Here is a 23,731-nt window from a genome sequence, read left to right on the forward strand (position 1 = left end):
TATAGCACTATTTAAAAATATTTAATATAGACTTTATAAATATAAAGGGTATTTCGATAATTGCAACTCATTTTTTCATCAATATTTTAACTCAAATCAAACGTAGTTTTTATAATATTTATCAAATTTTTTCGTAAATTTTTTTTCAACTAAACACTTTTTTTTTATATTTTCTTACCAAACTCACCTTTCAATTATATTTTTTTAATATTCAAAAAATTTGTGCTAAGAAAAACGCCCCCTAATACTGAGCATTGCATTTGCCTACACATAAGTTATAACTCAAAGCACTCAACTCTGTAAAAGGTTTGAACCCTAAACCGTGAATTTGGAAATCGATGGGTCAAGGAACTCCAGGTGGTTTGAACCGGCAAGGTCTTCCGGGAGACCGGAAACCCGACGGCGGCGACAAGAAGGAGAAGAAGTTCGAGCCGGCTGCGCCGCCAGCACGAGTGGGACGCAAGCAGCGGAAGCAGAAGGGTCCGGAGGCGGCGGCTCGTTTGCCGACGGTGACTCCGGTGACGAAGTGCAAGCTGAGGTTGCTGAAGCTGGAGCGAATCAAGGACTACCTGTTAATGGAGGAAGAGTTCGTGGCTAATCAGGAACGCCTCAAGCCTCAGGAGGAGAAGGCCGAGGAAGACAGATCCAAGGTCGATGATCTCCGAGGTTCCCCCATGAGCGTTGGTAACCTCGAAGAGCTCATCGACGAGAACCACGCTATTGTTTCATCCTCGGTCGGGCCCGAATACTATGTCGGAATCTTGTCTTTTGTTGATAAGGATCAGTTAGAGCCTGGTTGTGCTATTTTGATGCACAATAAGGTATGTTAATATATTCGAGTACCTAATTGTCTAGGTTGAGATCATCAATATTTCCTATTTCGATTAAGTACGGAAAGTTTGTTATAATCTTGGTTCTAGGGTTTAGTTGATGCGTTTAAGTGATATAGTGAGTGGATAATTTTTTTAATAATTTTAGAGTTAGTTAGAATGAGATGCAGTAGTGGAAAGACATCAAGTTATATAATGTTGATTTGATTGTGCGTCTCTTTTTGGCTCCTTAGCTATGCTTGGTACAACAAAAAATGTAGGAGGGTTGAGAGTGGAGTGTAACTGAATTCCATTTATAACTCACAATTTCGTCTCTCCTTTGGAAGGAAAGTGAGGTGGGAGTGATTTTCTTCTTTTTACCACCATGTAAGTGTGTAACCATCACTGAAAATCAACACCTTTCCATTTCAATTTCTTTTCAGTCCCTTTGCGACAAAAAAGATTTTGTAGTGTGAAGTTTTATGTCTTGGATATCTCATTGGATTTTAAACCTTTTGAAGGTTTGGTGTTAAGTGGTTGTGAGCCTTTGACTATTTATGTGTGTGCTTTTTTTTTTTTTGGGGGGGGGGTGGGGTGTTGACAACATGTTGGAGTAGATATTCTATGTTCCTGTTGCCTATTAATCTATGCGTTTCATAATCAATGAAACCTTCCTATCCTTTTGAAGAAGTAATTACTAATGTGTGAGATGTGATACCAATTTGTAATTGATTTGGGAGCATCTGACCCTGGAAGGATAGTGGGAAAAGTTGTGGTTGAAATATTCTTTAGAACCGTTGCATGACCTCAAAGTTGACAAAGTTGTTGTTTGCCTAATTGAATTAGTCATCTCTTGTTAGTTTATATGGTTAGATGCAGGTCATATAATGATTATGTATGGTTTTCTATCAGGTTCTTTCTGTTGTTGGGCTTCTTCAAGATGAAGTTGATCCAATGGTCTCTGTAATGAAGGTGGAGAAGGCTCCTTTGGAATCTTATGCTGACATTGGTGGTTTAGATGCCCAGATACAGGAAATTAAAGAAGCAGTTGAGCTACCCCTGACACATCCTGAACTGTATGAAGACATTGGTATCAAGCCTCCCAAGGGGGTCATATTATATGGAGAACCTGGAACTGGGAAGACCTTACTTGCAAAGGTTTGCATCTATTTGTGTTTCTTATAGGGATGTTAGCGTAGTGTTTGAGCACCTCGTTTTCTGTATCTCATTTTCTTCTTTTAACTGCCTTTTACCTTTAAGCTGAATTGCTGGACATGCTCCACAATGAGTAAATGCTATGGAGTTTAGAATGCTTTTCTCTACTGTATATGGACAAAGAGATTTGTGTGGTTATCTGGTCTGTGCAGTTTGGAAATCACTGTATGTGCCTGCATTGTTTATCATGTTACTTTTAGGAACTACGTACATGGATATGGTACAGATATGGGTACCATATTGTGCAACATAGTTCTTGAAAGTAACATTGATATATATATATATATATATATATATATATATATATATATATATATCAGCACGGCAGTTTCTCTGTGTGTGTGTTGGGTTTTATGTTCCTTAATGCCCTGTTTCAGGGTGGTGTTACTGCGGACATTATTAAATATGACTAATGTTATATTGATATTGGAAACTCATGTTACAATGTAGTTTTTATCCTGTATTTGCATGCATGCATGTGTTAGCTTTTAAATACTTCTATGCACTCCTTTGCGGGTGGTTTTGAGACAGTTATTATGGTAAATGTTATGGGATTAGTGTTTCTCATGTTGTAAGATATAATTTTATCTCCTACACATACATAAAAGTGTGTGGGGCCTATGTGGGGCCATGTGAAGAGAAGAGAGAGAAAAAAAAAATATGGGCCTCACACACTTTTATGTGTGTGTAAGAGATAGAATTATCTCCTATAACATGAGAAACACTAATCCCGAATATTATACATACTGAAGAATTATGTGACGATCTCATTTCAAACTAAAGTTGTTTAAACCTTCCAGGTGGTAGGCATTATTTAAAACTTTATTAGTAATTTATGATTTGTATTAGGAAGAAACAGAACTATTTACCTGGAAAAAAGCAACTGATAAGTTATTTATTTTGTTTAATGATTCTATAGTTGACATGGTATATGATCTTTGCCAGAAATGCAGTTTGACCTGTTCAGTTATAAGCTTTAACTGACCTGTGTCTTACTGTATGGTCTATATTTTTTGCTATTGCTTGAAATTACAAGCACATATGCACCATCACTTTGGTCTAAGACAATGCCACATGTGCCTTCAGGCTGTGGCAAACTCAACATCAGCGACATTCTTACGCGTTGTTGGTAGTGAGTTGATACAAAAATACTTGGGAGATGGTCCAAAACTTGTGAGGGAACTTTTCAGAGTTGCTGATGATCTTTCGCCTTCTATTGTCTTCATTGATGAAATTGATGCTGTTGGTACGAAGAGGTAAGTTATTGAAGCCCCTACTTTAGGAGTCATGTAGGTGGGGTGGGGATAGAAGAGTGATATTGCTTGTATCACTTTATGAGCTCTTAGGATTCTTTTCCTTTAATTCATGAGCTTACTTGTTAATATGCCACACAGGTATGATGCTCACTCAGGTGGAGAACGTGAAATTCAAAGGACCATGTTAGAGTTGCTGAACCAGTTAGATGGTTTTGATTCAAGAGGAGACGTGAAAGTGATTCTGGCAACCAACAGAATTGAAAGTCTTGATCCAGCTTTACTACGACCTGGTCGAATTGACAGGAAGATAGAATTTCCTCTTCCTGATATAAAAACAAGGAGACGCATTTTCCAGGTTGGCATAACTAATTTTATGAAAGCAACACACCTAATGTTGTTTCTTCTGATTCTATGTGATATCTTGGTATGCCTGTTTGATCATATGATTAAATGACCTCATACTTTGTAATTAAGATACACACATCAAGGATGACCTTAGCCGATGATGTCAACTTGGAAGAATTTGTTATGACTAAGGATGAATTCTCTGGAGCTGATATAAAGGCAATATGTACTGAAGCTGGCTTACTTGCTCTGCGTGAACGCCGAATGAAGGTTTGAAATCTCATCATGGTTCTATTGTTTATATGGTATAATAATAGTATTCCATTGCTTTTTGGAACTACGCTAGTTTTGGCAAGCTCTTTTGAATATGACCCAAATATATTAAGCTAAGATAAAACTATAGCACATGTTGATTTCTCCAAGTTTAAACATTCCAAAGTTTGACCCAACTTATAGGGGATTAGACAGTGTTAATAAAAAGGTTTTTGGTTCGATTCCAGCAGGTAGTCCTTCCTTGGTGTTTTATCTGTAAGTATTAATGTAAGCCCTCACTGGGGCATGTGTTGACCTTAGAATGGGATATCATCATCTCTCCTAAACTTTATCTTTACCAAATACTGTACATTTCATTGGTAACCTGAGGATATATTTGTATCAAATTTTGTTTCTTATTGAAGTAAACCTATCTTTAATTCATTTGTCTTCATGATAACTTACTATTACTATTTTATCTTGTTGTTCAGGTAACTCATGCCGACTTTAAGAAGGCAAAGGATAAAGTGATGTTTAAGAAAAAGGAAGGGGTGCCAGAAGGACTGTATATGTGAAATAACATCCTATATTATCCCCGGCCCTCTTTCTTTACTTGTGATCTTTTATGTTCTAGTAATGCAAACAAATGCCACTTCCTTTGTATGAAGTTTAACCTTATCCATTTGCAGTTGCTCGGATAATGTCATTATGGGGGCTTCGAAACTCAACTATGATTCATTCTAGTTCAATATATATTTTCTTTCAATTTTGGAATTTTTTTCATATTCCATTATGAAGGATGTCCTTCCTCTTAGTCGTACATTTATGTTAATGATATGCATGCTTTTGCAGAGAAGCTACTGACTGCAGTTGAATTGTTTAGCATAATTGATCAATCATCAGATAAGAACGTGTTGTTTCATTATTTTGGAGACATTTTGATTATAATATTTCACAAAGGGATAGCCTTCGAGAGTTCATCAGTTTGATTTCTTCCTAGTTATAAAACATGTTCATTCTCATGTGATGGATTATTTCTTTAAGGCATAGCGTCGAGACCTGGGGAGCTGCTTATTATGAAAACTGCTGTACCTGTTAGTAGCATTCAATTTAGATAATTTATTCCTATACGAGATGCTTATTGCAGATTATAAAGTCATGGTAGCAAATTAAACCACCATCACAGTAGCTCCCATCACTAACATCCACTCTCCACAATTTAATCCCCCTTGCATTGCAAGTGGTTAGGTGTTCTGTTAAGAGCAGTTGACTTAAAAATGAAGTTGTAATTGATTGTAAAGCAATAATTTTTTTTTGGAGCAAGAAAAAAAAAAGAAAAAACAAAGACATTAAGAAACCAACATCCAAATAATCAGCCATAAGATCCTAGTCATTTTAAACAAAAATCACAAGCATAACATAATTTCTCGCAGCAGGCTAACCGTTATTATTGGCATAAAACTTTTTTATAATAGTAGTTGTCACAATCTGATTCTTTAGCCAAATGGTCTGGGTATACGAGAGTTTCTTTGGGTGATGGGAGACGCATATATCTTAGACTTTCTGTGAGGCAACAGTTTATGCAGATGGCTATTCAACATCAATGTCCTCCGTGTCTCTTCTAGGAATAGTGACCATTTTGCCACTCTTCGCAAAAAAATTTACCAGACTCGTCAACAGTAAATTTTGTCAAAATGTCACGTAGCATATTTTGCTACACTGTGTAGTGAAATATGTGTGCAAATAATTCGCTACACAACACAGCGAAATATGCCACGTCAGAACCAAAAATGCCACGTGTTAAACAGGGAGAATTTCGCTACACAGTGTAGCAAAATTCTCCCTGTTTGACATGTGGCATTTTTGATTCTGTGCATTCTAACGTGGCATATTTCGCTACACAGTATAGCGAAATATGCCACGTGACATTTTGGCAAAATTTACTGTTAACGTGATAAGTCTGGTAATTTTTTTTACCCAGAGTGGCACTTTGGTCCATGTTCCTCTCTTCTATCCAATCACCTTGGTATTGCAGATACTTTGACCACAACTCCACAAGTTCTCCCACCTTTTCCTCCTTCTAGATTCATTTTGGTGATGGCACTGTTTGGAATAAATATTTAGTGTAACCGATGCACGGAAGATTTAGTGTAAGTGCAATTTATTTTGTGATATATGAACAAAAATATCACATCATCTGGTTAGCTTTATTTAATTTTTCCTTTTTTTAGATGATGTGATATTTTTTGTACACATATCATAAAATGAATGGCAGTTGCACTAAATATTTAGTGTATCGGTTACACTGAAAATTTATTCCCTGATTATTGTGCAGTATCATTATCTACATACCTTTGAAATCCAGCTTCAATTAACATGTCTTCAATTTTTAGGCTTATGAAATCTCTTGGACAGTTCTCCAACACAAATTTACAATAAAATAAAATAAAAATTGACCAACATCAACACAAATTTAACGAGATTTTTAACATTTTACCATTTCAACCATTAGCTTTTAATTGAACGTCATATTTCCAAAATTAAGGTTCAGGGAAGTACTCGTATATAATTTTAGGTTTTAATATTTCTAAAGTGAATGTAAATAAATTATCTACATTCGCTCTCAAAACGACATCGTTTTGAATTGAAAAATTAAAAAATTATAACGAAAAATATTATTATAACCCTGAAACAAATTATAATTACAAAAATACCTTGATTTTCGCCTCAAAATGACGTCGTTTTGGGCTCACTGTAGATAAGTTATCTGCATTGACTGTAGAACAAGCGAACCAATAATTTTATTTCGTTAATAATAATTAAAAAAATTCTTTGTTAAGAGAATTTTTTAAAAATAATTAAATTCAAGAGTAAATAAAAAAAGAAATGAAATAAAACATTTGAACTTGGGCTGACTCAGCCAAAACATCAAGTCCAATTTAAATCTTTCACTCTGCTTCTTAAAGGTTATTGGCCCGGGATTCACGCTATTTCTGTTTCATCATTCAGTTACGGAAGAGTGCAAGAAAAAGCACATGAAAAGAAGAGACTGATAAAAGGAAACAAGTTTAGAAGTTGAAGACACACCACACCCTAACCCACTATCGTCATCATCGTGAGAGCTTAGGTAAGTGCATATAGCTGGTAGTTTTAGTTCTTCTCTTGGTTTTCATATTTATTAGATACTGCATCTGAATCCAGACTTAGGTAAATTGTTTTGTGCACGACGTGTTTGATAAAATTGCCGATATAGGTTTGAATTTGAACTTCATATTGTGGACTGGAGAGACAAACTATTGCTTTGCAAACTTGTATTCGTTCTTTGTTTTGTTTTTGTCTTTTAGAATCTTCAAACAGCTGAGGAAGTTAATTGGTGTTTGCTTCATGTAATTTAAACGGATGGTGCTTAATCTGTTTGTTAATTTTGCCCTTTCAGTGCACCATATTTTCCTTTTCCATGTTAGTTTATTGTTTTTCTCTGTGGTTTGGATCCTGATTTGTCTTCCAGTGGTTTGAGTCTCTGCGAAAGACGCAATTATAAATGTATATATATATTTCAAATAGTGCCGATTGCTGTGTTATTCTTTGGCTGTGTTGTGTACTGTAGAAATTATATTCGAATGGAATTTGAGACACGAAGCATGGGTGAACTGAAGGCATGGGGATAGGAATTAATCAAAAGCTGCATCAGCAAAGCTGCATCAGCACTCTGCTAAACAAGTTGCCTCAGAAACTACATCAGCAACTAATCAAAAGCCACATCAGCAACTCAATCCAGTTCCACCAATTACGGTATTAGTTCCACCAATTACGGGATTAGTTGGATCCAGTTAGTTATACGTGTTAGGCTTAGTTATGTTATAGCTTAAGCCTTTTCTGTTTAAAACCTGATGTATAAATATGTGGCTGCATGTACCATTTCATTTTCAGTAATTCATAATGAATATTTCCACCAAATTCTAGATGGTATCAGAGCTTCTATTTGGAGCTCTGGTATCACAAGAGAGGTTACGAGCGTTCTAGTTTCTGTTTTCTTCTGAGTGTTCTAGTTCAAATTTCAATCAGTCATGGCTGAGTCAAACGAATCAGCTGCAGCCACTGCAACCACAAATGTTGCAGATTCAAGTACCAATCCATCTGATCCATACTTCCTGCATCCTAGTGAATCACCATCGCAAGCATTAGTGTCACCATTGTTGAATCCAAATAACTACCACATGTGGTCTCGAGCAATGACAGTGGCCTTGATATCGAAGAACAAGGTTGAATTTGTAGACGGTACAATAGTCCCTCCGTCAGAAGACAATCCAAAATACGCAGCCTGGTATAGGTGCAATAACATGGTAAGTGCATGGATTCAAAGATCAATCTCAGAATCTATAGTTCACTCCATCATCTGATCGAAAATGCAAGGGATATATGGCTGGATCTTAGTGCAAGATTCTCAAGATCAGATGTATTTCGTATGTCTGATCTTCAGGAAGAAATCTACCGATTGCAACAAGGAGATAGATCGGTCACGGCATATTTTACGCAATTGAAGTCACTGTGGGATGAGCTTGAAAATCTCAAGCCTCTCCCTACTTGCAGCTGCACAACTCGATGTTCTTGTGGAGGATACAAGAAGATGAAGGAGTACCGTGAGAATGAACAAATTATTAGGTTCTTAAAAGGACTTAATGATCAATATATACAAGTAAGGTCACAGATCATGTTGATTACACCACTACCTGATGCATCTAAGGCATTCTCAATGGTAGTTCAACAAGAGAGACAGTTTCAAGGAGAGACCCGATCTGTTAATCCTCAAGCATTCACTGCAACAACTGATCAAAATCCATATCGAAGAAACCATGGAGGCAGAGGATTTAGGGGACGAGGAAGAGACTTTGTAGCTGGACGAAGCCAAGGTAACAACAAGATCTGCACACACTGTGGCAGAAACAACCATACCATTGAAACTTGCTTCCATGTCCATGGATTTCCCCTGGATATAGGTCGAGGATGCCTACAAGTGCACATAACATTGCTCTCGAGCCATTTGCTGATCACACCACAGAGACACTAGACAATCATTCTGTTTCCTTTTCAAATGATCAATACCAAAGAATCATGAGTCTTCTTGAGAAGAGCAACAACTCCGTAGCCGAGCCAAACACTCATTCTGCTAATTTCACCCAAGTTTCTAGTGCTCAAACTTCATGTATGCTAAATCCAAGTATCCAAGCTGTTCAATGGATCTTGGACACAGGTGCAACCGATCATGTTACTTGCCTTAAATTTCATTTCTCCTTTATCCAAAGAATTAAACCTGTTTCAATTAATCTTCCAAATGGCAATTTTGTTGTTGCTTCATATTCAGGCACAATTTCTATTTCTCATTCATTGATTTTGTCTAATGTTTTATATGTCTCTGAATTTAAAGTAAACCTAATTTCAATTACAAAGTTGTTGAGTCATAATTCCTACTATCTGATTTTTCGTCCGACCTTTTGTCTCATTCAACAGCTCCTTACCAGAGTGACGATTGGTACTGCTGAACAGAAGAATGGACTATATGTGATAACCAGCAAGTTAAAGAAGAAGAGCTGCATGAAGTTCGTAGAGTCAGTTGACAGTAATTGTAATAGCACAAATAGTCATAAGAGTAATAAAGGTGATCCCACATTGTGGCACCGAAGGCTTGGCCATGTATCTGAAAATGTTTTACATGCAATGACACTTCAATTTCCTTTCATTCCATTTCATCCAGACACTGTATGTGATTCTTGTCATTTTGCAAAACAAAGAAGACTGACATTTAACCACAGTAAGAGTATGTCCTCTAAAGCGTTCCAACTAGTTCATGCCGATATTTGGGGGCCTTATTCGGAGGCATCTATAGAAGGGCGTAGATATTTCCTCACTCTAGTTGACGATTTTTCCCATTTCACTTGGATAATTTTGATGAGAAACAAGTCTGAAACTAGACAGCATATCCAAAATTTCCTTACTTACATCGAGAACCAATTCCAGTCTTTATTAAAAGTTCTTCGCAGTGACAATGGGGCTAAGTTTTTGATGACAGAATTCTATGCAAGGAAAGGAATTGTCCATCAACGCACTTGTGTTGAATGCCCCCAACAGAATGGAACCGTGGAACGTAAGCATCAACATGTGCTTAATGTAGCACGAGCTTTGCTTTTCCAGTCTAACATGCCTATCAAGCTATGGTCCTTTGCCATTACCCATGCTATACAGCTCATAAACAGAACCTTATCACCATCTCTTATGCACATAACTCCCTATGAAGCTTTACATGGCGTGCCTCCCACCTTAACTGACCTTAGAGTCTTTGGATGCCTATGCTTTGCATCTACACTTCAAGCTCACCGTACAAAGTTTGACCCTCGTGCCCGCAAAGCTGCTTTTCTTGGATACAAAGCTGGTGTTAAGGGATATTTGCTTTATGACATTAATTCCCATGAGATTTACGTTTCCAGAAACGTGGTCTTTTATGAGGGTACCTTCCTTTTTCACAATAACCCTACCACTTTATCTGACAACCTTACTCCATCACCTGTCACAACTTTTCCTTTGGACTTTGACACCTTCTTTCATCTCACACCACCTATACCCTTCGATACCTCACCTAGTGTACGACCAGCAAATTTGTCCTCTATCCCCACTGATACATTACCTCCTACTATCCCTAGGACCATAGTTGATGCAGGTACTGGTCCTACTCAAGTTATGGCTCATCTTGTTCCTACACAGGATCCACAGTTACAGCTTCCCTCTGCTCCTCTTCGACGTTCTGCGCGTTCTCATGTCTCACCCAAATATCTTGCGGATTATCACTATAGTCCAACTACTGTCCACCGTGCCAATCTTTGCCAAGGTATGTCTCCTTCCCTTTCAAAATATCTCATTCATAATGTCCTGTCCTATCATAATTTCTCCCCTCCTTTTCGTCACTACTGTTTAAACGTTTCCACCTTTATTGAACCAACATCATATGGCCAAGCTGTAAAATCTGGTGACTGGTGTAAAGCAATGGATTCTGAACTCAATGCTTTGGCTCACAACCACACTTGGGACTTAGTTGATTTTCCTCCTAATAAACACCCCATTGGCTGCAAATGGGTGTATAAGATCAAGTTTAAGTCAGATGGTTCTATAGAGCGGTTAAAGGCTCGTCTCGTGGCCAAGGGTTTCACACAGAAGGAGGGCATCGATTTCTTTGATACTTTCAGCCCTGTGGCCAAGCTTAGCTCTATCAGGATCCTGCTAGCCATTGCTGCTGCTAAGGGATGGTTTCTCCATCAACTTGACGTCAACAATGCTTTCCTTCATGGCGACTTACATGAGGAGGTGTTCCTGGAGCCTCCACCGGGTTTACCAAATGTCAAGCCTGGCCAAGTTTGACATCTCAAGAAATCGTTGTATGGTCTTCGTCAAGCTAGTAGACAATGGCATGAGAAGCTCACTACCTTTCTGTTTTCACTTGGTTATCAGCAAGCTAATGCTGATCATTCTATCTTTACTCGACAGCATCAGCACTCCTTCACCGTTCTTCTTGTCTATGCGGACGATATTGTTTAGTCTGGAAATGATTTTCCTGAAATTTGTCGAGTAAAACACTTGCTGGATGCTAAGTTTCGCATTAAGGATCTTGGGGAGTTAAGGTTCTTTCTCGGTCTAGAGGTCTCACATTTTTCTAAGGGCATTGTTCTTAGTCAGCATAAATATGCCCTTGACATCATTGCTGATTCTGGTCTTCTGGGTAGTAAGCCAGCTCGCACCCCAATTGATGCTGCTATTAAGCTCAGTGCATTAGAAGGATGTGTTTTATCTGATCCTTCCCCTTATCGGCGTTTAATTGGACGTTTGCTATACCTTACTACCACCAGACTTGATATCTGCCATGCGATTAATCATCTCAGCCAGTATGTCTCTCAGCCCACTGAGGTTCATTTTACTGCTGCTAAGAGAATTGTTCGATACTTAAAGGCTGCCCCAGGGAATGGTTTGATTTTTCCCTCTACTAATGATCTTCACATCAAGGCATTTGCTGATTCTGACTGGGCTACTTGTCCTGATACCAGAAAGTCCACTTCTGGTTTGTGCATCTTCCTTGGTCCTGCCTTGGTCATATGGAGATCCAAGAAACAATCCACTGTCAGTCGTTCTTCTTCTGAAGCTGAGTATAGGGCCCTTGCCAGCCTCTCTTGTGAGCTCCAATGGGTTCAGTTTCTTTTTCATGATTTGCATGTGCCTTGGTCCAAGCCTGCCTCCGTTTACTGTGATAGTCGTTCCGCCATTTATCTTGCTCATAATGCCACCTTCCATGAACGTTCCAAGCATATCGAAATCGATTGTCACGTTACTCGTACCAAAATTCGCTCAGGCTTGCTCCACTTGCTTCCCATTCATACTTCTGCTCAGGTTGCTGATTTTCTTACCAAGCCTTTGTCCTTTCCTTTGTTTACACACGCTCTCTCCAAGTTGGGCATGCTTGATATCTATCGCCCAACTTGGGGGGGGGGGGTAATGGATACAAAGCTACATCACACAAAGCTGCATCAGCACTCTGCTAAACAAGTTGCCTCAGAAACTACATCAGTAACTAATCAAAAGCCACATCAGCAACTCAATCCAATTCCACCAATTACGGGATTGGTTCCACCAATTACGGGATTAGTTGGATCCAGTTAGTTATACGTGTTAGGCTTAGTTATGTTATAGCTTAAGCCTTTTCTGTTTAAAACCTGATGTATAAATATGTGGCTGCATGTACCATTTCATTTTCAGTAATTCATAATGAATATTTCCACCAAATTCTAGACCCTAACCCACTATCGTCATCATCGTGAGAGCTTAGGTAAGTGCATATAGCTGGTAGTTTTAGTTCTTCTCTTGGTTTTCATATTTATTAGATACTGCATCTGAATCCAGACTTAGGTAAATTGTTTTGTGCACGACGTGTTTGATAAAATTGTCGATATAGGTTTGAATTTGAACTTCATATTGTGAACTAGAGAGACAAACTATTGCTTTGCAAACTTGTATTCGTTCTTTGTTTTGTTTTTTTCTTTTAGAATCTTCAAAAAGCTGAGGAAGTTAATTGGTGTTTGCTTCATGTAATTTAAACAGATGGTGCTTAATCTGTTTGTTAATTTTGCCCTTTCAGTGCACCACATTTTCCTTTTCCATGTTAGTTTATTGTTTTTCTCTGTGGTTTGGATCCTGATTTGTCTTCCAGTGGTTTGAGTCTCTGCGAAAGACGCAATTATAAATGTATATATATATTTCAAAGAGTGCCGATTGCTGTGTTATTCTTTGGCTGTGTTGTGTAATGTAGAAATTATATTCGAATGGAATTTGAGACACGAAGCATGGGTGAACTGAAGGCATGGGGATAGGTGACAGTGCATTATTACTGTCTTCTGTTTTGTCAGTGGATGCTACGGGATTAGCCTATATAACCTTTGTTAGGAGTTAGTTGTTTGTCATTTTTTACTTCCCAGATGTATAAAAAAAAAGTTCATATACATTGTTTAGTATGTATAAGATTGAAATTATTAAGCTTATTTATTGTGCATATATAGTTATATATAATTATACATAAGTATTCATAAGGCATAATATCATTGAGGTAACTATTATTGTTTAATATTGATCGTTGGTCAAGATATTTTTTTAAAAATACTATTATGTGTTATTATAGTAGTATAAATAATTATAAATAAAAATTATCTAAAGGGTTAAATATTTTAATAATATAATAAGAACACATAATTAAGGTGTTCAAGATTGAGATCCAACCTAAGATTGGAAGGGACAATAAAACTGTAACGTGAGATCAACATGAATTATAAGATTTTACATTTCTGATATTAAGTATTAAAAATAATATGTATACATAAATTTTTTTATTTATTCATGCAAATAATAACTAAATAAAAAGATAAAATTCAAAATTTAAATATAGCCACAATATATTGTAAATAGAGATAAAACTTAAATAAGCTTAAATGTTTTCGGTGTTGATAATTCAAATAATGGTTCACTTTTCTGCAGTTACTACAGATAAGTTATCTGCAGTAAACCCAATTCGACGTCATTTTGGGATGGAAATCATGGTATTTTTTTGTAATTTTAATTTATTTAAGAGTTATTATAGTCCTTATAATTATAATTTTTTAATCTTCTAATCTTAAAACGACGTCATTTTGAAAATAAATGCAGATAACTTATCTGCATTAACTGCATAAATATTTTTCTGAATGAAAAAATATTTTATCATATTATATGAGAATTGAATTCTTGTATTGTGACTCGTGTGTAATTTTTTTTTCTTTCATTTTTTAATAAATATAGAGCCCACCACTAATTAAGTCACAAACGTAACAATTCAATTATCATCTAGAAAATCAAACCCCTTAAATAATTGTACAATACATTGAGTAAATCAAAATTGTAAAAAATTTGTGCAATAGTAATAAGTGATAGAAATAAGCATTTTACTCTTTTCCTTCTTACGCAGAACAGCTGCGGAGAATGATGATTTTTTTTCCCTCAGTTGCTGAGATAGGGTTAAAAAGTTGCTGACCCAGGTTGTGGGTTTTTCTGTTGTATTATTCCGTCTTGGAAGTGTCTATCCCAATCCTGCAAAAGCAAAACCGTGTCTACTGCCGACGACTTCAGCTGACGGCTCTGCCTTTTCTGAATTTCCTGTAATTATTTATATCCGCTTATTCTTTGTCTCTGCTGATAGTGATAAGTGATAACATCTCAAAAACTCATTTTTTTTCAATTAAAATAGTTGATTCTATTCTATTCTATTCTATGTGATTCAGTTTTATTGTATCCTTAAGCATACGTGCTTGACCTTTTGGGTTCAGTTCAAGTTCAATGGGTCCTCGACAGTGTCAAGTCTGCAACGAAGCTCAATCCAAGTACAAGTGCCCTTCATGTTATGTACCTTAGTAAGTAAAACCCAGACTTTTCTTCTTCAAACTTTACTATTATTCTATTTTGATATCTGAAAATTGTTGTTCTCTCATTTGATGTTGTACCTTCTGCTTGTAGTTGTTCCCTTGTCTGTTTCAAGAAACACAAAGGTATGGCGCTTTTAATGTATGTTCTCCTCACGTTATTTGTTCGCTTATTCCATGTTTGATGTAATGCGGGTATAGGGTCCATGCCCTGGGTTTCTGAACGAAGGGAATGGGAAATATTTTATCTTCTCTTTCTGCTTGAGCACAAAATACTTGCATGACTTGTTTACTATTGACCTTTGCTTGTTTGTTGAGATATATAGTCCCACATTGGTTGTATGTGCAACTAATGTGAAGTTTATAAGGCCTTGGGCACTCCCACCCTTTGAGCTAGCTTTTGGGGTGGTGTATCTCAAGGTTCTTTACATGGTATCAGAGCCTCACCGTCCCTCGCTTTAAAAAGTGGAATTAAAAAAAAAAAAAAAAAAAGCACAAAAAGGTAAACCAAAAATGGGTCTGTGCAATTCCACGCTTCTAGCCCAAAGGGCTCTTGCGTGAGGGGGCGTGTTGAGATAAAAAGTCCTACATTGATTAGATGGGTAACTAATATGGCCTTTAGAAGGCCTTGGGCACTCCCACCCTTTGAGCTAGCTTTTGGGGTGGTGTATCTCAAGGTTCTTTACATGGTATCAGAGCCTCGTCGTCCCCCACTTTCTCTTGTGGCGTTTCTTAGCACAGGTAGGCTGGGCCTGTTGCATTGTCCACTCTTCAAGCCCAATGGGCTCTCGTGTGAGGGGGCGTGTTGAGATATATAGTCCCACATTGGTTGTATGTGCAACTAATGTGAAGTTTATAAGGCCTTGGGCACTCCCCACCCTTTGAACTAGCTTTTGGGGTGGTGTATCTCAAGATTCTTTACATTGTTTATGGGACAACTGAAATTTTATCACGGAGCCATGATTCTAAAGCCGCTCACCTTTCTTAGAATTTGCTACTTAATACTTGAATTGATTAGACTACTTCAATCTTGCAGAATTTCCATGTGTCAAGCCGCTATCATCAGATGCCAAAACAAGTAAGAGTTTTTATTCACTTTCATAATTGCTTTGGTGAGGTAGTCTTCATTATGATGGATTTTCCTTATCATCGGTCACCCCCTCCTTTAGGGGATATTATAATTTGAAGTTTTATATTGATGGGCACATGTCATTTCATTACATCTTTTAAGATGAGGATTCTCTTTTCCCCTATCTCCTTATCTGTATTATCGATTTTCATATGCCGAAGTAAAGGCAGCCTCACGATATAAAGCTTATGCTATGTATAGGGTCTAGGGAAAGGTTGAACCGGCTATAAGGGTCTATGCTAGGCAGCCTTGTCTTGCATTTGCTAGAGGCTGATTGCACAAGAACGTTACCTTTCATCTGCAGAAGTATTATGCAAAAATCAAATAACTTTTACATTTGGCTGAAACTAAAGTGGCATGCACACACAGTGTAGATGTCTGCAGTTTTGCATATCTTCCTTGGGGGTATGGCGAAATTGTTAGACGCTACGGACTTAATTGGGTTGAGCCTAATTTTTTTTGTGCAATACGGTGTATTGTATTTCGATTTCACTTAAAAGTTGCTAGATGGAATTTTTTTTGCTTCCTATCTGTAGTTTTTCTGACCAATTATCATGTTTTTTTCCAAAAAAAAAAACTTGTAATATGATGTTCTTGGAAGCAAACTGTATTTTGCTGTCAAAATAGTAATCAACAATGTCTCAGTATGACCTAAACTTTTACTTTTTGGCAACTAGTTTCTATGTAGTTATTCATTACTCTTAAGCACTTTGGTGATTTGATGTTTGTTTCTCTATTGTTCATCAGCTGCTGTTTTGGAATCACTTGCAGAAAAGCCATTAAAAAGGCCATTAGTTGTTGATGAACCCAGTGAGGTGTTGAAAAAATTCCAACTGGAGGCTATAGGTAATTTTGTATGTATATAAGAATATAAGAATGCGCTACATGCGGGATCAGAATACAGAAATTCCAGTAGCAAAACCATGTTTGGTTAATGTTTAATATTTTAAAGTGATTGTATTTCTGCTGCAGCCTCTTCCAGTGAGATCCGTGATGCTGTGAATGATAAGGCCCTTCAAGAACTAATTTTCCGTATTGATTGTTCCCCAAATGCAGAGAATGTAAGACAGACAAAGCTCTCTTTTATCTGACTCACTGTCTATTCTATTTTTTTTTTCACTCTTTTTGTATGTATTGCCTATAGAGCTGCTTGCCTTGCAATCATAGGCTGATATTTATTATTATTATTAGTTTTAATACTCACTGAGCAAAAGTTATAGAGAAATTTCCTTTAAATTTTTGTGTTACTCTGATTAGGAACTTGATAAAGCAATGTCCGAGGAGGCATTTCGCTTGTTCACAGACAAGGTAATGCTATCTGCTGATTCTGATGCGCATTCTCCCCCATTTGCATATTAATCCTTTATAGGGTTGAGTCACTTTTGGATAAACTCAAGTTGTCAAATACCTTAAGCCTTGCTCTTTCTTTTTTTCCATTGGTTTACAGATTTTATCAACTATCAAACCCTAGCTCTAAGCACGTGTTGCTGAAAGAAGAATTTGTTTGTGGTAGAAAGTTATATGAAAGGAACAGCAGATAAGCATCTAAATTTTGCAGGTTTTGGTTAATCAATATTGCTTTTTCTTCTGTACAGCTCTGCCCTGTGATTCAGCTTTTGATATATAAGAAATTTTGTATCTTCATTGAGCTAGTGTATTGGTAAAAAGATTGATTTCGGTACACACAGGTTTTGCAGTTATAATCCCCAAATCTGGAAGTGTTGCCTTTTGCTCTTTTGAATTATAGCTTTACCGAAATTCTCATTTTAACTGGTCGAGAAGTCATGGTATTTTTGTTGATAATGACACGTGATACATGAACCAACTTGGTTAGTCAGTAGTGGAGATGGTGAAAAAGATAAAGTACTAGTAGATGCAATTATTTTAACACATTAATCGAATTTAATTTTAATTTTAAATTATAAAGCTTTAGTTAATTTACGTAATCATGTAATCAACCGTTGAATGATTAGACTATAACCTTACACCTCAGGTTGATTTATCAATATCTTCTTATGAAGCTGCGGCGTAACTCAATCCTATTTCAGATGTAGTACTATAATAGACGGGGACTACATGAGAAATTATAATGAACACAACGTTTGGTTTATACTTTGTTGTATGTAAGTAGCGTTATAACTTTATTTTAAATTTAATTATTTCCTTGTTTTAATTGACCCAACATGCAAGAAATCTCTAGGAAGTACTGATACTTCAATACACTTCGTATCAAATCTTCTTAGATACTTTTGGATTTTAATTATTTTTAAAATTGTTGTATCAACGCCAGTAGGACACAACAATGATTAAATAAATGATAGTGTTTTATTATGTTTATAATGATTAAATCTGACTTACGAAACATTAATGTTTTTATTCTAATTTAGGAATTTTGTTTTTATTTCAATACTAGATTTTTATATGCTACATTTTATCCACATCATATCTTATAATTTTTAGAATTTGCTGTTCTACTTATTAATATTGTGTTGTATCCATGTTCTGTTTCTGTGCTTCTTAGGGAAGGATAGTAGAGTCATGTAATTAACGAACTGTTTCAATTTCTCTATAATAATCGCATAAAGTCCATAGGCTGTTGTAATGTCTTGCAGTAAAAAAAATGATAGTAAATGGAGAGCAGAACATCAAGGAGCTTCCACGTTTGATGTAGACTGTATAAAGAACTATACTTCTTATAACAAATAATCTCTAAAATATAATGAAATTTTAGGACGGGAAAAAAGTGATGGGAAAAAAGGAAAAGGACAAAAATAATTCCGAGGGTGGGAAATAATTTACATGTTAGCCGTGTTTAGATTAGCTTGATGCTGAGAACTGCTAAAAAGTTTGTTCTTGCATATAACACCACTTGGCAGCAGTAGCATAGATGCCCGAAAATCTAACCTGCCATGCACACAAGTCCGTTGTTAATAATAGTTATCCTTGTTTTGTGCTACATTACTAGCAAGACGTACAATCTACTAGTGTGAGTGTTACCGGTACCAGCGATACAATAGCTCGTGAGCATCACCCTTTGAATTGTTAAGCGCTTGATTGTAAATATCAACGAATCATGTTTCTTCTGAATATCAAGAAAAATTGAAATATTTAAATTAGCCATCACTAACAAATATTAGAGTTAGCTAACAATTATTTTTAGCACTCGTATTAAATTTGAAGTACAAAAAAAAAAAAAGTTATCTCGTATCAACTTAAAATTGCATTACCACAATGATTTGAAGGCAAGTGCAGTCTAACTGGATTTGAAAAATAACATGTTTCTCTTATATAGTAAACAACTAGGCCATTTTGCTGGGGAAGCTTGTAACACAAGAATACAGTAATAACAAACTAAAATCAGAAGACGAGAGAGGCAATTTACCTGATTGCTGCTTTTCTGGATTCTCTTTGCCCCTACTGGTACTTGGCTTGCTGACATTTGGTTGGTTCATTGCCTGATTCCACATATGTAAACGGACCTCATAAATATCCCGAAATAAAAAAGAAAGAAAGAAGAGATGTATCAACAAAAAAAAGAAAAAGAAAAAAGAGACTACGAAAAAGAAAAAAGGATATGCTAAGCAACATTCCAGAATTCAAAATTTTCCTTATAGTTTGTTTCAGAGAGTTTTTATTTTATTTTATTTTGTCGGTTAGAAGGGTGTTAAGAATAAAATTTCGTTTCAATATCTACGATGTCACGAGCAATACATATCAATTTTTGACAATGTGCATAGTAAATAATTTGGGTCGTTTGTGATATGTCTTGGAAACCAGTAGAGTTTTCCCGCTGCGTATCATCTCAAGAAACGTATTACCATGATGCACTAAACCCTAAACGTATTACCATGATGCACTAAACCCTAAACGTATTACCATGATGCACATACGAAGAAGATGATATATAGTGGTGGCAGGAATCTGATAGGTCTCAGGTGCAACAAATTAACAGATTACCTGACATTGTCCTAAAAAGAGAAAAAAAAAACCAAATCAGAAATAACATTTAGAACAAAATTACCTGCATTAATTGTAACTGCACATGGTGGGGACCGAGGTATTGCTGATAAGGATCAGTGAAATTTGGGATACGTGATTGATCAGGATCAGTGGTACCAAGTGAGTTAAGCACATTATCTGACTGGTTTGCTGCTTGCATTCTGGATGAATCAGGTGCAGGAACATGGGGCATATGGAAAGGAGGTATAGGGAACCTTGGTCCCAAATGAGCAGCTGCAGTTGCTGCTGGCAAAGCTGAACTAACTAACATATTGGGAAATGGAATTACTGGTCTGTTCATTCCCATTTCCATGCCCATACCCATTCCAATCCCCATTCCCATTGGCGGCATATACTGCTGAATTCCTGGAAACATCATAGGTACCATGCCGTATCCCATGGACATCATCTGCATAAATAAATTGCACTTTATTCTCGTCACAAATGATAGTATACGACCATGGAATGTAGACATACATTACAATATATCAGTAATAGTATAGCCCTGACTCTTACACTTCAATTAAAGCATGTTGAGTTTCTTCTAAAGAAAACTTTTCACTAAAAATGTTACGGCTCCCAATGCCTGGTATCTAAAACCTTTTTGAGGCCTAAAGACCATTCACACATGAAGGATACAGGTAAATGAACCATAATCAAGTGGATTGGTTAATGCTCCACCATACAAGATGATGTTATCTTAATAAAATATCTTGTTTATATATATATATATATATATATAAAAAAAGCACTTTATTAATTGAGGTGAGGATAATTCACTCTGCTTTATGAACACATCCAATAGGTATACGACTATATATATATATGCATCTGCAAGTCACAACACAAATTTGAGGTAAGAAGAAGAATTTACCTGCACTTGTAACTGCAGTGACTTCAAGTATTCAATTGCTTCATCCAGCATTGAGGCTTTGTCAGACTATCAAATTCAGAAAAGGAATCAAAATAAGAAAAAGCTATGTCGAAGAAAGTAAAATCCAAAATACTCTCAAAGGAAGAAAAAAAAAAATATTAAGGAATTCAGCAAGTCTGTTGACCTTGTTGCACCGAGGTATAAGTTCTTGCAAAGCTTTCATCTTTTCATTAATTCTATCACGACGCTTCTGCGTGCAAATACAATATGAAAACTTTCAGATTATAAGAAAAACAGCATACAATTTATGTACTCATTAATAATGTATGTACAGACCCTCTCTGAGAGATTATGGACCTCTGCAGCACGAGATCTCTTTCTAGATGTAGAACCACGGTATTGTTTTTTGGCTTCCAGAGATTCAAAGTCGACATCCTTTTGCAGTGAGACAAATAGAGATAAGAATATTGAAACAACATATAACAGAAATTTATTCAGATTGCAGAAAATAAAAAAGAGAACAAATTTGCCATTGTCTATTAAACTACTGATCACCCTCATCAGCTCCAACGTATATATTCCAAGTAATCTAATTTGAAGGGAAGCCACCAACTTATACAAAGTTCCATCCTCCATTTTTTTTGGTAAATTGAAAAGTACCACAACTTGAACCCAAGATTTCTACCTATTTCCCTGCCCACTCATACTTCATATCTAAGCCCAAGTGGCTAAAACCGTTGAACATAGGTTTGGTCATTCCTGCCCAGTTGAATCATTAACTTCTTCCATCAGCGTCAAGTCAAACACGTTTCATTTTAGAGTGTGGAAATGCCTCACCAGCACAATCAATGTTAATACAATACGTTTTCTAAATGTCTGATTTCTATATTTGCCTAACTTTCCCAGCTAACTTATTATGCAAGCAGAGAACTTTAGACCAACATTGGGGCAAAAAAGACAAAAATTGCTCATTTGCACCATGAGCCACTCCAGCCATCACCAAATCCATCATCCTCCTTGGTTGCATGATCAACACACACAAAAAAAAAATAAAAAAAATTTGAATCTTCCACAATACACGTGGCATAACTGTACGTAACCGCGTCGTGTATAGTAGTTTTCATAAAATAGACGATGCCTAAAACATGCCCACACGCACCGAAAGTTGGATTTAGAATTAGAGATAAGAGGTTGAATTGAATGCAGGGAAGGGTGCTCACTTTAACCCGCGTCACTCCCTCAGCGCATGATAGCCGAGGCCAACGCATAGGAAATGTGTGAAAAAAAAAGAAAGATTAACGGTTAAAATACTCTACTGAGTCTGCTCACTCACCTCGCTCTGAAACTCCGATTCCTCCGGTTCCCGACCCTTCCTCTTCCGGTCCACCACTTGTTCCCTCTGATCCGGTTCAGCGCTCTCGCTCGAACAGCCTGGCGATGACGTCGCCGTCATCTCGAACGCCGCTGTCTCCCTTCCGCCTGCCGGAGCCGCTTTGACGGCGGCGATCATGATCTCGCTGCAGGTCTCCCCGCGCTCCGCCGAGGTCTTGGAGGCCACTGTCGCCGTCGCCACCGACACGTCGCACGAATCGACCACCGTCGATTCCCGCGCCGTCGCGGTATTCGAACTCGACGGCGGTCCCGGCTCAGTCCTAACGTTGTTTTGCTTCGAGAAGTGCGCGAAATTCTGTATCCTGCTCGCCGCCTGCTCCGGCATCCTCGACGGCGGAATCGGAGGCCGAGGAGTCGCCGTACGGAGGGGGTTTTGCATGGCACTGTTGTGATTCTGGCTGCCGTTAACGGCGGGCGGCGGACGGAAGATGTCGGCGCAGAAATCATGGTGATCGAAGGGAGGATCTTCGTTGATTGAATAGTGAAGCCACGAAGCCATTTCGTCTTCTTGCATGAACAGGTGTTGGTTGCTGTAGTTTTCTGCTTCGGAGGATGGAATCTCCCTCGCCGGAAACACGCCGTCGCGGTAGTTATTGTTCCTCGGCGATGGCGGTTTTCTGAATGGTCGTTGGTTTTGGCTATGCATCACGACCTGACCGTTTTGCCATAATAGTTCCATGATCTCGTCGTTTTGCCTGTTCGGATTTTCGTCGTTTTGGTTAATACGAAAAAAGAGAGAGAAGGGAATTCAAAGTACTGAAGAGAGAGAGAACTATTTACATGGAAGGTTTCTTTGAGAAGTGTATTTGGTATTCTTCGTCGTTTTCCATTTGGATTTCGAAATCTGGAACGCAGTGATTCATGCTAGCTGCCTCTGTTCTGTTCTGTTTGAGTTCTAAGAAAAAAAAAAAAAAAGAGTGAGAGAGATGAAAAATTCGTCACCAACAGAAAGAAGCTAAGGATCACAACTTACTATTGCAGCTATTTAGTCCAACATAGTGAGTGAGATGCGATTTATATGAAACTTAATTATTGTTGTTGAGTGATTTTTATGGAAAATTATTCTTTGAAATGAATTGAGTCTATCTTATAGTTATGTATATTATATGAATGGAGGTTAATAAGAAAAAAAAAGTTTTGGGTTGCAGGGAAGAATATGTGGTGTGTTAATGTGGGTTGAAGGTTGAAGAATAGAACATTAGAACAGACCAAAGATAAGTCTCACTCTGAATAATGCGAAGGCTAAAGGACGAAAAGGATTTCTGACGGTTTGCATTCATTCCTAGTAGATGTACTATTTGGTCCAAAGACGGTGCTTTTATTTTTTTATATATATTAAAGCGAGAGAATATTATATTTATAAATTTTTTTGTTACAAATTCTTACGCATTATACCATACGTGATCAGTCATATTTTAATTAAATGTCTATGACAGCAGGTTAGATGTAATTTATAGAAAAAGTGGAAATTTTAATTAATT

The 23,731-nt window shown here is 37.1% G+C and overlaps 3 protein-coding genes across 6 annotated transcripts; 2 read left to right on the forward strand and 1 right to left on the reverse strand.

Moving 5' to 3' along the window:
- The first annotated feature begins 283 nt into the window (after window positions 1–283).
- LOC133303191 (26S proteasome regulatory subunit 4 homolog A) lies at window positions 284–4,654 on the forward strand. The gene is made up of 6 exons (XM_061503070.1): window positions 284–821; window positions 1,722–1,967; window positions 3,111–3,280; window positions 3,419–3,635; window positions 3,755–3,895; window positions 4,369–4,654. The coding sequence occupies exons 1-6, from the start codon at window positions 339–341 to the stop codon at window positions 4,450–4,452; spliced, it is 1,341 nt and encodes a 446-aa protein (XP_061359054.1). The 5' UTR covers window positions 284–338; the 3' UTR covers window positions 4,453–4,654.
- A 9,776-nt stretch (window positions 4,655–14,430) lies between these two features.
- Window positions 14,431–17,687, forward strand: LOC133303290 (uncharacterized). 4 transcript variants are annotated; one of them, XM_061503176.1, is made up of 8 exons: window positions 14,431–14,595; window positions 14,719–14,847; window positions 14,951–14,982; window positions 15,893–15,934; window positions 16,733–16,831; window positions 16,958–17,046; window positions 17,243–17,293; window positions 17,433–17,687. In XM_061503176.1, the coding sequence occupies exons 2-8, from the start codon at window positions 14,774–14,776 to the stop codon at window positions 17,454–17,456; spliced, it is 411 nt and encodes a 136-aa protein (XP_061359160.1). In that variant the 5' UTR covers window positions 14,431–14,595; window positions 14,719–14,773; the 3' UTR covers window positions 17,457–17,687. The 4 variants fall into 4 exon arrangements, with proteins under 4 accessions (XP_061359160.1, XP_061359179.1, XP_061359173.1 ...); XM_061503195.1 differs by having other exon boundaries at window positions 16,757–16,831; XM_061503189.1 differs by having other exon boundaries at window positions 14,737–14,847.
- A 953-nt stretch (window positions 17,688–18,640) lies between these two features.
- LOC133303209 (transcription factor PIF1-like) lies at window positions 18,641–23,473 on the reverse strand. The gene is made up of 10 exons (XM_061503091.1): window positions 23,224–23,473; window positions 23,031–23,145; window positions 22,192–22,945; window positions 21,195–21,293; window positions 21,043–21,108; window positions 20,859–20,924; window positions 20,007–20,393; window positions 19,368–19,440; window positions 18,983–19,067; window positions 18,641–18,889 (listed from the first exon to the last, which is right to left on the reverse strand). Exons 2-9 carry the CDS (start codon window positions 23,111–23,113, stop codon window positions 19,057–19,059), a joined length of 1,539 nt encoding a protein of 512 aa, XP_061359075.1. The 5' UTR covers window positions 23,114–23,145; window positions 23,224–23,473; the 3' UTR covers window positions 18,641–18,889; window positions 18,983–19,056.
- Between the last annotated feature and the right edge of the window lie 258 nt (window positions 23,474–23,731).

Source organism: Gastrolobium bilobum, unplaced genomic scaffold (genome assembly GCF_033153095.1).
Source record: "Gastrolobium bilobum isolate Gb01-03AN ecotype WA unplaced genomic scaffold, APGP_CSIRO_Gbil_v1 utg2244, whole genome shotgun sequence".
Classification (NCBI taxonomy): domain Eukaryota; kingdom Viridiplantae; phylum Streptophyta; class Magnoliopsida; order Fabales; family Fabaceae; genus Gastrolobium; species Gastrolobium bilobum.

Excerpts from the sequence above, each read along its gene's own strand:
- LOC133303191 (XM_061503070.1), top strand. The coding sequence starts at position 339 with ATGGGTCAAGGAACTCCAGGTGGTTTGAACCGGCAAGGTCTTCCGGGA. Across the intron at positions 822-1,721 it reads CTATTTTGATGCACAATAAG|GTTCTTTCTGTTGTTGGGCT; the intron begins GTATGTTAATAT and ends GTTTTCTATCAG. Across the intron at positions 1,968-3,110 it reads GGAAGACCTTACTTGCAAAG|GCTGTGGCAAACTCAACATC; the intron begins GTTTGCATCTAT and ends ATGTGCCTTCAG.
- LOC133303290 (XM_061503176.1), top strand. The coding sequence starts at position 14,774 with ATGGGTCCTCGACAGTGTCAAGTCTGCAACGAAGCTCAATCCAAGTAC. Across the intron at positions 14,983-15,892 it reads CTGTTTCAAGAAACACAAAG|AATTTCCATGTGTCAAGCCG; the intron begins GTATGGCGCTTT and ends TCAATCTTGCAG. Across the intron at positions 16,832-16,957 it reads ATTCCAACTGGAGGCTATAG|CCTCTTCCAGTGAGATCCGT; the intron begins GTAATTTTGTAT and ends TTTCTGCTGCAG.
- LOC133303209 (XM_061503091.1), bottom strand. The coding sequence starts at position 23,113 with ATGAATCACTGCGTTCCAGATTTCGAAATCCAAATGGAAAACGACGAA. Across the intron at positions 22,946-23,030 it reads TTCTCAAAGAAACCTTCCAT|GCAAAACGACGAGATCATGG; the intron begins GTAAATAGTTCT and ends AAATCCGAACAG. Across the intron at positions 21,109-21,194 it reads TCCATAATCTCTCAGAGAGG|AAGCGTCGTGATAGAATTAA; the intron begins GTCTGTACATAC and ends ATTTGCACGCAG.